At 43.2% G+C, this 14,885-nt stretch overlaps 1 protein-coding gene across 16 annotated transcripts in view; it reads right to left on the reverse strand.

The window, feature by feature from the left end:
• Nucleotides 1-1,616: 1,616 nt before the first annotated feature.
• The window catches only part of PHLDB1 (pleckstrin homology like domain family B member 1), a 92,869-nt gene continuing 79,600 nt past the window's right edge, over nt 1,617-14,885 (reverse strand). For 7 of the 16 annotated variants that reach the window (XM_072155554.1, XM_072155545.1, XM_072155553.1 and 4 more), the window contains 11 exons: nt 13,755-13,874; nt 13,544-13,646; nt 13,157-13,201; nt 10,996-11,272; nt 10,652-10,742; nt 8,336-8,482; nt 8,022-8,241; nt 6,604-6,689; nt 6,487-6,516; nt 3,239-3,277; nt 1,617-2,547 (listed from right to left, as the gene is read on the reverse strand). In XM_072155554.1, coding sequence (XP_072011655.1) covers nt 2,407-2,547; nt 3,239-3,277; nt 6,487-6,516; nt 6,604-6,689; nt 8,022-8,241; nt 8,336-8,482; nt 10,652-10,742; nt 10,996-11,272; nt 13,157-13,201; nt 13,544-13,646; nt 13,755-13,874 — 1,299 coding nt within the window. In that variant the 3' untranslated portion in view covers nt 1,617-2,406. The remainder of the gene's footprint in view (nt 2,548-3,238; nt 3,278-6,486; nt 6,517-6,603; nt 6,690-8,021; nt 8,242-8,335; nt 8,483-10,651; nt 10,743-10,995; nt 11,273-13,156; nt 13,202-13,543; nt 13,647-13,754; nt 13,875-14,885) is intronic. The other 9 variants (XM_072155549.1, XM_072155558.1, XM_072155552.1 and 6 more) reach the window with 7 other exon arrangements.

The following is a 14,885-nucleotide window of genomic DNA, read 5'->3' on the forward strand; positions in this document are numbered from 1 at the left end:
CAAGAAGCAGCTTGGGTGAGGTGACGTCCATATTTGGAACTTAGATTTTTGGTAAATTAACTCATATCCAGCCCCCCCTGAATACATTACAAAAAAGCCACCCCCCCCTCCCTTCTGCATGTATACCATTTTTTTTTAGTAAATCTCCTCAGCTTCCATCATATCTAATAAAAAGACTGACAAAAAGGTTTTTGGTCACCTCCCTTTTATTGAGGAATAAATGTGATATGATAAGGACAGGGTATAAATATTGGGATATAATGACTCGTTCCACTTTCAAGATGATTTGTCAACAAGAGTGTAAATGTCCATCCTCTGGTACACATTCTGTAGTGTATATACAGTCAGTGATTCTCTCTGGCCCACAAGGGAGCCTCACACAACAGCGAAATAAAAGAAAAAAAAACAACAAACAAAAAAGAGCCCCCCCCCCCCCCAACACAACGATCCTGCCGTGAACATAAAGATGGCTGCTGAAACCGATGCTCCATATGCACTGAAGGCTTTCTGATGAACTGAATATAAAGGTAAAAGGCACAAGTGGTATAAAGGAGTAACACAACAGAAGGTGTCCTTGGTAATAATATAGATTTCTATATGTATCTGGTGCGGCCATGAATCATCCACACGGCCGGCTTGTCATAGAAGAGACTGGATCACTGGAACTCAGGCTCGAAAATAATTAGATATTAAAAATATACAGATATAAAAAACGCCAGGTAGAGGTAAAACTGGTACGAGGCTAAAAAACATAACACTCTGTTAATAAAACTGAAGCAAGCACCAAGCGAGGAAACATGGGGTGGAGCTGGTACCGTTACACCGGGCCGATGATGTGGTGGTTATGCTCAAGACTGGAAGAGGGAGGAATATATCCTTCCTCCGGCCTCACAGAGGGAACACAGGATCCCCCCACTCTTGTGTTTGATGGGGGTCCCAATGGTGGGATCAGTCACGTACCACATATACTAGGAATAGACGACAAGTTGTCATTTTAAGCTTTTTCCCCTTAAAGGCACAGCAGCATATATGTGCCCTGACTTTAGGCCCTGTTCACATCACGCGTATACGATTTATCCATCATCATCATCATCATCGGTCACTGACCCAACAAGGGCTCACAATCTAAATCATAATACCCGAAATAAACTCATCTGACCCCTCTCTTCCCATGTTGGCTCCTACAGCTCGCGTTTCCGTCAGCCAAACACTGGCCTCAGTGCCACTCACTACACCCAAAACACTGAATGGCATGTCAGGACAAGAGCTAAAATCGGGAGAATCAGGAGCAGACATTAGACTATGGGGACAAGTAAGTTAATTTTTACATTATACAACATGTATCCGAGTTTGCTTAAAATTCAATTGCCCCAGATGGTGTAAAAGAAATAACCTTCCCTCCGATCCAGCGTGCCACCTCCCAACAGCGCACAGGCCGTAGCGGGTGTGCACTGTCGATGCACCTTCACCACTGAGGGAACGGAGCGGAGTTAATGACCGAAGTAAATAGATGTTGTTCATTTTTACACCACCAGGGCCCCATTAAAACCCCTTTAAGGCTAAATTGTAGCAAATATCACAAACAAACCCAAAACAGCATACAATTTTTTAATAAAAATGTATATGTTAAAACTGTATGCTTTTCACAATGGGAACCAAGGAGTAGCCTTACTTTAATGTATACAACCTGCATATACATTAAATAGGATGTGAACGCAGCCTTACAAGTATGCATTAACTTATACTTTTGTAACCTATAGGTTAGTTGTTAAAAAGAAGATTAAAAAATATAATGTGAACAAGGGCCAAGATGCAAAATAACACTAGTAAAAAACTGGAATATGTAGAGACAGAGGAGAGCGGGTTCTGCTGCCCGATACAGCGGAGAGGAGCGGCTTTCTGCAGGAGGACGTCCATCTTTTCTCTCCTTAGCACATTCTTGCACATACAAGTGACTTCCATATTACATGGGAGATACTTCTGCCGTAACAATGACTCCACAGCGCCATGGAGCGCACAAGTATCGGAGAGAGAAAAATCGATATTGGCACAATCCAGGATCAACAAATCCAATGGTAACACGTACATAGCGCCATCTTGTCTTGACCTCTGGTGATAATTCGATATATATATACATACACACGCACATCGCCTTATACATAGATTCCTCCAATCCTTGTAGCACAAGCAATAGATACATGGAGACAACACAACCTCATACATGACAATATGGAGGATAATACTTTACCTGAAAAATGTACAAACCAATAAAAACAGATGTGTTTTATTACATCGAGTCCATAGAATAATAAAATACATGGCATTCTTAGATTCTCTCTTCTCATAGTTTCATTGTGGTTCCTGAGGAGCGTGTAACAGTGATGAGCACCGAGTCCATCCTCCGCATCAGTTCATGAACTGCGTGTATCCCTCCGCTCCCGTCACAATCACGTCCATCCAGATACGCATGGCCTCGGGGGAAGGGGCTACCATATAATACAGCCGGTCGTGAGTTTTCACGCAGAATGTCAGAGCCGGGTTTGGACTCTGTTGAAGAGACACGGAAAGGAGCGGATTCAGTACATTTTTCCATGTAAAAACTTGAATCAGTAGCTGAAGTGCGGCTGTAAATGTAAGGCCCTGTTCACACGTATCTGATCTGACAGACTTTTGGCAGTCAAATCAGTCAGGAAATTGTAAGAAGTTTCCTCAACCCCATTCACATCTGAGATTTAATTCCCATGTTAATTTTTGTATGTAAAGAGGGAAAAAAAATACATAGAAGATCAGCTCGATTTAGTGGCAATAGGCCTAATCCTCAGCCTGATATAATGAAGAGCAACCTACAATTGTCTTGCTTGGGAAATACACATTATAGGATTTGTTATATATCCCTGGTCATGTGCACAGGAGCACGGCTCGTTATACCCCTGATCATGTGATGTCACACAGGTGCTCAACTCGTTATATCCCTGATCATGTGTTGTCACACAGGTGCACGGCTCGTTATAACAAACAGCTTGAATTACTCTCTGTGATATAACGAGCAGTGCACCTGTGTGACATCACATGACCAGGGACTAGAAAGTATACTGGAAAACTGTATAACTTTTCATTGCGCCAACAATATCAATTTTTTGCTGAAAGTGGACAATCCCTTTAAACTTGTGTGTATGTGTGTGAATTTTCCTCAACCAGTAATCTACAGGTAACACTATATAGACACACTCTCACCCACCTCCTTCAACAAGGGAACAGACAGAAAATCGGATATCTGCTATAGAGGACAAGAGAGGAGTTCAGTGCAAAGTAATGATACAGGCCAGAGCCACATCTGTATAGACAGTGACTTACACACCAAGAGCTCATATACGTGGACACCTTCTACGTACACAACCGACACCTCTACTTCATGCATACGGACTAGGCTCAAAAAATCATAGAAAAACCGTAATGTCCGATTGTGAGGTAACATTTCCTTTTATCGGGTGAAGTGTCCATGTATACAAGCCGGGGCGTCGTGTATGAACCAATAACACTGTGTAATGTTTGGTACTACTATCACGTGAAATCACTGTAGTATCTGGCATCACGGTAAGAGTCGCTTTCAATTCATTATTTAATTTGGCAGTTTTTTCCTAATCCGCCAAGATTATTCTTTGCAGTTTCACTAGCAGGATAGCTCAGAGTAAACACTAGACTCATAGTTGAGTCAGCTGTATTCATGTGGTGAACACTTACTCCGCCCCCCCCTTATTACCTTGTAGGATGCAGAACTTCCATGGCTATAACCTCAAACCAAATACAGAAAAAAAATAAAAAAAATATATGAATGGCTTGGACTATTGTACAGGATTTTAGGAATTTCACAGAGGTGTTAGTGCAAAGGGCGACTAAGACGCAAATTGTGGTAGACAGTGAGTTTTACCACTCATCTAAATAGCGGCTGTGTAATAGTGTCTTGTTAATGGAGTAGATATCCCTCAATAGATATTTAATTACTAGGATTGCTGGGGGGGGTGATCAGATCGCATCCCATTACTAGGGCGGGAGCTGCAGTACCGAGCACAGCCAGCATGCAATATTTGGCACTACACTGGTTATGCAATGAAGAGGTCGTAGCTCTTATCCGAACATTTCCGCATCGGTGGGGTCTGACCTAGGATACTGTAGACCTATCCCATTATATAAGTATTCCCAATGTAAACATAGGGATGTAAGTAGCATTTGGTTCATACAGGACTCCTCCCGTGGCAGTCCCAGAAGACATATACATGCACTGTACTGACACATCACGGAGCAATACACTGTACAGGCACTCAAACGCCATATAATAAGGTAAGTACTACTCCAATACAACACACACATGCAACACTACATCCACTTAGGAGAAATGTGATTAAAAGGAAATCTATCATTTGTTTTAATGCATTGTGAACCAAACATACCTTGAGAATGCTGTAGCTACATGGATGCAGAAACATATCTCGTTTTATCCCTGATACGAGTGGTTTTGCTCAAAAAAACAACTAAAATTCAGGACCTTGGAAAAGCTGGGTGCCCTGGCTGCCGTTCATAAACACATTACTTCCACATTCACAGGAGTTTCCTGAACTGTCCAGACAGGACTAATCAACCTGAGTTGGGATGACTCACACACAGCAGCTGGGGGATGGTACAGCGATTGATTATTTCTGCCTGTCAGGGACAACACAGTGATATCGTATTCTCGGCTTATGCTGGGCACAAGGCTGGAGCAGTGCATAATTAGGGTGAGGAGAAGATCCGGGGCAGCCAAAGGAGTGACAGTGCCTCATTAACATAATTTTATAATAGTTTTTTCAGCAAAACCACTTGGTTCAGGGATTAAACAAGATATGTTTCTGCATCAGTGTAGCTGCAACATTCTCAATGTATGTTTGGTTTATAATGCATAAAAACAAATGGTAGATTTCCTTTAAATAAAACATAAAAAACATTAAGATAGAAATTCCCAGGCTGGTTTTTACACCGCCATCCTCCATCCGCTCTGGAGACGTTGATATTTAACAAATACAGAAGATACAGAAGATAGAGAGACACAGACCCTAGTGGTAATGGGCAATTTTCACACCACACTGTAAGCTACATCTATATAATACAAGAGGAACAATTTTCAGATTTTTCCCTACTTAGTTTCTGAAAGTTTGCAGGCTATAGCACAATTCTATGCCAGGCAGGACCAGGTGGATATATTAAGCCTCCTGATGTATCCAGCAGCGCCAAAGAGCAGAGACTTCATCACACGCCGGCATATAATAAATGCCCTCATTGAACTCATTTTCTCATGTCTAGCAATTGCACTTTCCTTACTTGTCCATGTAGCACATTGCATCAGTCCGCACCATCCTCCTCCATGCTGCCATTAGCTGACAGGCTGTGCATTAATAAAATGGGCCAAATTTTTGGGCAATATCTGGGAAAACCTCTTAGATATACAAAACTCACTGTTGGAATGGACTGAGTGACCAGGGGCGTAACTACAGTGGTAGCAGCCACAGAAGCTGCTATGGGGCCCAGTGTCAGGGGACCCTGTCATTTGACCTGACACATTAAAGAGTGAAGGATGTGCACATTGTACAGCTCAATATGTATATGACATATGTGATATTTGGCGTTTTGTCTGTGTATATACATATTTGTATGTATCTATGCTCTATGTTGGTATATGACACTGTTTGTGTGTGTATATGCTCTATATGTGTGCGCTTAAGAGCACAAATGTGCCATTGTAACTTGCATGTATGAGTATTACAAATATGTACCGTATATACTCGAGTATAAGCCGACCCAAGTAGAAGTAATAACTAATTTTACGACAAAAACCTGGTAAAACCTATATTTTTTTTATTCGAGTATAAGCTGAGTTTGGGTTTTCAGCAAATTTTTTTGTGCTGAAAAACTAGGCTTATACTCGCGTATATATGGTATATTTCTTTTAAATGGGAACGGGGCCTTAATTACACCCCTGGTAGTGAGAGTCATGTACTGCCCAAAATACTTGACATACATTGTAGGGGCAGATTCACACCACCATGTGTGTATAGTTCCATTCATTAGCAATGGGCCATTGTGCGGTCAGGGTCTACTCCATGCAGACCCGGACGTGAATCCCTGCAGTGTAATTTCTGGTGCGCGCTGGGACAGTCCAGCATAGATGACATACAGAGATCCATGCATCGCTGGTGCCAAGGACAATACATAGTGTGTGCGGTAAGCATCAGGAACAGTGGATAACACATCAGCAGGTCACATAACCGGGGCTAGAGGTTATTAGGACAGTTAACATGCTGTTAATATTAAAAAAAACCAGAGGACAAAGCATCATCACAGAAACATAAGACACGTCCTGGGGTTATTTCTAGGGTGCACTTGTCATTGGGATTATCTTAGCACAGTCAGGTTTGTGGACAAGTACAGGAATGGCTTGGGATGCAATATACGTACAGAAGCCAGACTGAGGTTAAAAATTCTTTTCTGTAGGGATAGAGAAGACGTTACTTATACATTTCCTCTATCTGTGATGCACAAGGAGTGCGGCGGAGCGAGGCCGGACTCCATTACCTTGGCTGCGCTTCTGAGATGGTCATAATAAACCTCTTCTATTGCTTGGAAGTAGATGACGCCCTTCAGCTTTGCTTCATGTTTGTCTGCAAAACAGAACAAAAAAAAGATCGTAAAGCAACTAAAAGAAACAATGAGCGAGAATAAAGAATGCAGAAATACTCTGCAAAGGTAACATAGCAACCAAGGCTGTAAAGCTAAAAGACATCCATCCATATAGTTCATCCTATTATCCTGTAATGTGGATCCAAAGAAAGGAACGAATAAAGCAGATTCACCCTGGATACATTTACAGTCCATGGTGAAAAAGCTAAATTTACCATGACAACTACCTCTGGAAGACAGTTTCATAATCTCAATGCTCTTACTGTAAAGAATCCTTTCCATATAAGAGTACAAACCTCTAAATGTAGCGGGCTGCCCCTTGATATAGTTACAATCCTGAATATAGAATTAAATAAAACTCACCAGGTCAATATGAGTGTGGCATAACCTTTTTGCTCTTACAGTAAATAATCCCTTCTAAGTTACTGTAGAAATGGCTAAATGTAGTGAATTCCCCCTTGTTATTGGTAAATCCAGAGGTTAAAATAATAGCAACTACTTGTGATTGTGTTCCAAAGTATCACTGCTTTTACAGTTAAAAGTGAATTCTCTATATGAAATGTCTCCAGAGAATTCCATTGTCCCACTGCTGTTACAGTAAAGAATCTCGTCAATGTTGGTGTAGAAGCCTCCACACGTATTTGTTCCTCTCCAGTTATAGTAACAGTCCTGAGTTTTACGTTGCTAAAGTAATTTTACAATGATGACTACCTCTGGAAGAAAGCTCCATATTTGAACAACTATCTGTGAATAATCCTTTCCATATAAGGGTACAAAGCTCTAAATATGGTGGGTTCTTCCTTGATATAGTTACTGAACATAGGGGTTAAAAAGTAAATTCAACAGAATTATTGTTTCTGAAGGAGCGTTGAATGGTATATCCGCTTTTACAGTAAAGAATCCCTTCTAGCTTTGTGTGCAAAACACTTAGTCTATTCCCCCTTGTTACAGTCACACCCAGAGAATTGTGGTAAAAGGCTCATCTCCAGGATATATCATACTGTCAGATCAGGAAGTTAAAGTAGGTGAGGTTAATTGCCGATGGATGATGATGGATTGGGTCCTCTGTTTGGTCCGCAGAGCTGGTATAAAAAGGAGAACCCCCCATTTTTCTACAAATGGGTGTAGATCCCATGTTATTAAAAAGATGTCAGATTATAATTCAGGGAGACAGCTGAATAGTGCTAAAACAGACTAGTAGTCCAGAATATAGAGGGGAGGGGGCGGGGGGGGGGGGGGGGCAAGACGAGACAATTAGGGAAAAGGTTTGTATCCAGTTACAACCCACAGACTAACAGGAGGAGGCCACTTACCAACATAATAGGACAGGGTGCGCTTCATGCGATCAAACACAAACCAGCGCTTCTTCCACGACTTGATCTTCCCTCCCATCTTGGTCAGGAATCCCCGACACATCTTCTCGGTTAGAATAACGTGAGAACAAGCATCCACCACGTGGCCTGAAGACTCAATGTGAGTGCGCAGGTCAAAATCTTCTTTGCGTATAGGGAGGTAACGCGTGAGGGGTCGCGCCTTAGAAGTGAACGCAGAGAGAGAAGTTAGTAAAGTGCTGGACGGAGAGACACATATATAGGAGGTGGGGGGGGGGGGGGGGGGAGGTCCTGACCTGCGAGAAATGCTTCTCCCTCATCTTGACCTCTTTCTCCACCAGTCTTTGTCTATGGGATGTCTCGTCCTGGAGACGTTTCTCTAGCTCTTTCCTTCTCCTCCTTTCGTCTTCTAGTGCTCTTTTGCGTGCCTCGACTTCGCGTTCCTGCAAATAAATGCGGAGGATAAACATGCAGGACAATATTTGTGACAATATCTTTGGAAATGCTTTACAGTGGTCCCCGACCATCAGGCGCGTCTGAATAGCCGTATTTTTTCCAAGGGGGCTCTGCTGTGCACATTTCATTAATGGGGAGGGGGAGGATGAAGGGGGCTCTGCTGTGCACATTTCATTAATGGGGAGGGGGGGGATGAAGGGGGCTCTGCTGTGCACATTTCATTAATGGGGAGGGGGGAGATGAAGGGGGCTCTGCTGTGCACATTTCATTAATGGGGAGGGGGGGGATGAAGGGGGCTCTGCTGTGCACATTTCATTAATGGGGAGGGGGGGATGAAGGGGGCTCTGCTGTGCACATTTCATTAATGGGGAGGGGGGGATGAAGGGGGCTCTGCTGTGCACATTTCATTAATGGGGGGGATGAAGGGGGCTCTGCTGTGCACATTTCATTAATGGGGAGGGGGGGGATGAAGGGGGCTCTGCTGTGCACATTTCATTAATGGGGAGGGGGGGGATGAAGGGGGCTCTGCTGTGCACATTTCATTAATGGGGAGGGGGGGATGAAGGGGGCTCTGCTGTGCACATTTCATTAATGGGGGGGATGAAGGGGGCTCTGCTGTGCACATTTCATTAATGGGGAGGGGGGGGGGGAAGGGAGCTCTGCTGTGCACATTTCATTAATGGGGAGGGGGGATGAAGGGGGCTCTGCTGTGCACATTTCATTAATGGGGAGGGGGGGATGAAGGGGGCTCTGCTGTGCACATTTCATTAATTGGGGGGCTCTGCTGTGCACATTCCATTAATGGGGGGGTAGGGCTCTGCTGTGCACATTTCATTAATGGGGGGGTAGGGCTCTGCTGTGCACATTTCATTAATGGGGGGGTAGGGCTCTGCTGTGCACATTTCATTAATGGGGGGATAGGGCTCTGCTGTGCACATTTCATTTCTCTAAAGTTTGTTTAAGTGTCCCCTTTTCTGTAGCCCCTTTCATATATAAACAGACAACAGAAATAGGCGCATCAGGAGGGGCTACAGAAAAGGGGACAGCTGCAGACAAGGGGGCATTTTAGACAGGGGGCTGATGCAAATGGCACTTTACGTGGGTTGGGGTTAGATATGGGGTATTTTTTTTTTTTTTACAAGGGATCATGGTAAGGGGGTTACCCATCTCAGTCCCTGCAGTCGGTCCAGTGCAGAAAATGCAGAAAGTTTGTGGACCACTGTTTTACAAATAATTTTTTTTCCTGTGACAATATTATAAATTTATTAATGAAAAGCCTTTCTTTAAGGAATTAACAAAGACTAAAAATATTTTTTAAAAAAAGCTTTTTGTCATTGTTCTCCTTAATGGTTTTTAATAAATAGTAAAACTGAATAAATCTTTACCAAACTATGTTAAAAATATGTACAGTGCCATTCCCCAGGTTCAGCTACAGATGCAGAGGGTGCTTGTACTTTTGCAAACTGTCTCCTCTGTCTTCCTCTAGCTACTTCTTCCTTCACCTAGAAATATATTTCTGGTGTAATATTATTCTCCTGTTTAATACTGCACCAGGACTATTTCTAGGTGCCACAGAACCAGAGATATTCACAGTTTGAGTTACAGTCGGAAAAGGAAGCTGTACATTTTTGAATGGTTCTATGGCGCCTACAAACACAATTCTGGTGCCATATTAAAAGTGGAAATTCTCTTTTTTAATATGAGAGAGAACTCTGTTCAGAAGATATGTAACCATTTAAAGTCCCATGATGTTTATACACATGCTATCTGCACATGGTGGGGGTGATTCATCAGTGCTTTTATGCCAGTTCTTTGGTGTAGAAGCACTGAAATAATCACAATTTATTGCCCAATGCAAGAAATTGCAATCACTCTTGTGACTATGCCACTTCCATGCAATGTGGGCGTAAAAGGGGTTGTGAAGGGGGTGCAGCCGCCAACAGAGTGGACCAGTGCTCTGCAATGAGGTCTAAGTCTTTTGATGTATCCGTCGCAACAGGGGGAACATGCCCGATATATGATAAATCCCCCCCCGTTATGTGCAATTAGGCACATAACGCAGGCGTATGGCAGTCGTGTAGGGGTAAATGTACTAGTGCTATGTCCGGCACCTGCTCAGGGGAAGATAAAGGTCACAGTATAGATCAGCGCCTCACCCTGGATTCTACAAGTCTTGCCCGCTCAGCATGAGCCTCTAGAAGCATCCTCTCCATTTCTTCTATCTTCAGCAAGTCCAGTCCGCTGGCACTAGAGGAACAAACACGAGTGTGAGAATAAGGCCCACCCCTCTCCACAGGAACATATGGCGCACGGCGCTGTAACACGAGAAGAGAATCTTTTCCCGGGCTACGGAGCAGTATGGGGCAATACGTGTGCTGTACTGTACCACTCCCATACGGTCTATGGGGGACGTATATCGGCCGTATATACGTCCCCCATACATGTGTTTGAATGTAACCTAACGCCGATATGAACCGATAAGAAGGTTACGAGAACCAACCTGGACATGTTATCGGGGGAGCAGGCTGAATTTCCCGTAGAGACGCTGGTATCCAGGCTATCAGAGCTCTCCAAGCTCAGGGTGTCATATCCGTGTGAGGGATCGTCATCCCGAGGGTGCAGAGGTCTCTGGTGGTGCAGGATGGAGTGGTGCATGATGGGCAGATAGCCCTGAGAGGCCGCCCCATGGAGAGACTGCCATTGTGACTGCGCCTCCACCACCGCTTTCTGCTTCAGCTCGGCGAGACGCTTGCGCTGCTCTTCTATCACTTGTTGCCCTGCAAAAAAACAGGGAAAAATATCCAAGATGATCCTCAACATCCAATGCGGACCAGACATAGAGATACTAGACTGGATAGCCAGTAAGGTTTTGACGTGGTCAGACAAATGGAAGCCACAAAATTGTATTTTGATGTACATCTATGCCTTGTGAACACAGAAACTATCCTCTATGAATGGCCATTTATAGTCTAATAAAATCATCCCAGGTTCTTTAGGTTCCTGACTGTGTCCTAGAGAACCGTAGGATCAGCGATCCCATAATATAGTTTTGTTAGGAATCTGGTGGACTAGAAGGGCAACACATACCCTGTACAGGCGGTCCCCTACTTAAGGACACCTAACTTACAGACGACTCATAGTTACAGACGGACCCCTCTGCCCACTTTGACCTCTGGTGAAGCTCTCTGGATGCTTTACTATAGTCCCCGATTGCAATAATCAGCTTAAAATGTCTGTAATGAAGCTTTATTGATAATCCTTGGTCCAATTACAACAAAAAATTTTGAAACTCCAATTGTCACTTGGGCAAAAAAAAAAATTGTCTGGAGCTACAATTATAAAATATACAGTTTCGACTTACATACAAATTCAACTTAAGAACAAACCTACGGACCCTATCTTGTATGTAACCCGGGGACTGCCTGTAATATACACTGAAGGCTTATGTCAAAATAAGTCTCCAACAACAGCAGAAATTTACTAGTAAAAAAAGGTCATGGGCCACAATGCAGCGGCACCACCCAAAAATGCATCGAAAATTGGGGGAGTATAGTTAGACTAGGCTGTGACACCAAGTACCGGATGGGTCATACAGCATCAGCCTTTGTGAAAAGTCTGGATGAATTTGTCCCAACTAGTAGAACCCATGTCCAAGTTCTACGAGTAAAGCTCGGTTTGCGTGGCGGCCAGATTTTGCCGACACGGCTAAATAAAAATCAAATACGTAGGATTCTGGCTGGGTTTTGTATCTCAGACTCATCTATGTTAAATGGACCTTAGGGCTAAAACACATGAATGTGAATCATGTACATGGCCGGATTTCAAATACCAAACACTATTCTGGGGACAGGAGTCCAAGCATCATAGTTATATATGATGCATGGAGTCCCCACACTGAACTATAATCATTATATCATGCTGTTGTTAAGTGCTCATAATTAACTATGATAAGACAGTATACAGTCCGGGATTCACATTCGCAGGTGTGCGTTTTAATCCCTTAACCAGTGTCAATAAATCTGCATCAGTGTATGAATTAATCCTAAAAGGTCCATATGATGCATGGAGTCCCTCACACCAGACTATGATCATGATTTCCTTATCATACGGTTGTCAGGGTTCATATAGAACTGTGATGCTTGGACTCCCATTCCAGAAACAGTATACGGTCCAGGAGTCGCAGACGGAACACGTTTATGTGTTTTAGTCGTTAATCAGGGTTACTAAAGCTGCCTCAGTGTATGAATTGATCCGAAATCCTAAATGTCCCTCTGTTCTCCCAATAATTCAGAGAACCTGATAGAGCAGGCAAGAGGGATTTGACTTCTCTGTGGCTGATCTACGAATCTTATTAGAAAAGTGAGACATGGGTCCGAAAAAGTACTATATTATGGAATTGCTGATAATGGAGGATATGAGAGAAGTTTCATGAAAAGTCACCATTTGTTTTAGGATTACTATCAAAGTAATCACATACAGTACCGTCGTATTGTCATACCATTCCAACACAGGGAGCGTCCTCCAATGATGAGCGCGGTACATCTGTACACGGACTTGTACAATTGTAACGTATAGATGTTATGCAACGTAGCAATAACTACTCTAACACGGCCACAATCATATACTACATAGTGACAACACACAACAAACTTTGTGGCTACCTGTGACTTCAGACAGGAAAGGCTTCTCTACGGTCATGTCATCAGCTAAAAAGACATACAGATCGGAAAATGAATTGGAAAGGATGAGACACAATGAGCGTAAGGATGCAAAAAGAGGCTGAAGCAGGAGGACGTTCTTCCAAGGTTATATTAATATGATTTTGTTATATTGTTATTGATTTTTATTACTTAATACTTGTTGGAGAATTGGAAGCACTTAGCAGATATTTAGAATGGGAGGTTAGAAGACAAAAGGAAATGTGTATATTAAGACAGGATATACAGAGGTACGGGCACACTCTGCGAGTGTGACAAGTCATAGTAGTAGTATTAGAGTGCACTTAATTGGATTAGTATGACTATATAGTGTGGCTCGGGGACCGTCACCTTTTTGTTGAAGGGCTAGTTGTCTCTTGCTCTGGATGTCCTGTAGTGTGACTGCCAACCCGTGGGAAAGGCTGCCTGAGCCATTCTGTGTCAAAATTGTATTCTAAGAGAGGAAGAGCTAAGTATATTAGCCGGAAAAAAAAACGCTTCTTTTTTGAGGTGAGAAAAATCATACATTAGGGCAGAAGAAAACAGCATTATAGACACTTACCTTAGGGGAAACACTGCGGCCAAGGGTGGCAATTGAGAACTGGGAAGATGATGGGGAAACCGTTTTCATCCGTGGAAGGGTAGCACCACCGCTATCGATTTCTGTTCGAGAACGGGACATCTGCGGGGGTGGGTAAAAGGTTAAAGGTCATAGATTTTTCAAGTGTAGGAAAAACTGTAGAAATATAAATAAAAGCCATGCTGTCATTCCAGTGGATGTCCATCTTTGACAAATGCTGGCGGTATAGACAGTAAATAGGAACTCTAGTATCATGCTACCCGGAAACCATCAGGTTAGGTGCCAGTAACCGAGCTCCTGAACAAGACGCTCGTTGATTTTTGTGGATTAGACAATTGGACGATTCACCCATTTAGGTGAAAACATCAGAGTGCGAACAGGCTGGTTCCCGATATGGATGAGATTCAGCTAGGGTGTGCAAGAGGACGAAAGCTGGAGCTAAGGTCTGGGAAACTTCAAGTTTTGGATATGTAAAGTAAAATCGTGTAATTTATTCGCAAATTGCTATCCCTCGACTTTTGAAAAAGTTGTATTTTGTTGTTAAAAAAAAAAAACAAAAAACATTGCAATGGCAAATTTCATTGGGTTTCAATCTTAAAAAAGTAATGAAAATTAGATTTGATGTCAGATTTAGATTTGTTGAAGTGCAACATCATTGTCCTCCCGTTAGGAGGCCAAAGCTGTTGTGTAGTCGTAGACTTAAGCTCTGTTCACACTTACACGAAACAATGGGGGTCATTTACTAAGGGCCCGAATCGCGTTTTACCGGCGGGTTACGCAAATTTTTCAGTTTTGCGCCGATTTTCCCTGTATTGCCCGGGATTTTGGCGCATGCGATCGGATTGTGGCGCATCGGCGCCGGCATGCACGCAACAGAAATCGGGGGGGGGACGTGCCCATATGAAAACCCGACGGATTCGGAAAAAACGCTGCATTTACAAAAAAAAAAGTGTCGCGGGACACGGGCTTACCTTCACCAAGTATAGCATTGTGAACTCTGGCGGACCTCGGCGGACTTCAGCACAGCAGCGACACCTGGTGGACGTTGGAGGAACTGCCTTAGTGAATCGCCGGAAGACCCGAATCCACCGCAAAGAACACGCCGCTGGATCG

Source organism: Engystomops pustulosus, chromosome 6 (assembly GCF_040894005.1).
Source record: "Engystomops pustulosus chromosome 6, aEngPut4.maternal, whole genome shotgun sequence".
NCBI classification, from domain to species: Eukaryota; Metazoa; Chordata; class Amphibia; order Anura; family Leptodactylidae; genus Engystomops; species Engystomops pustulosus.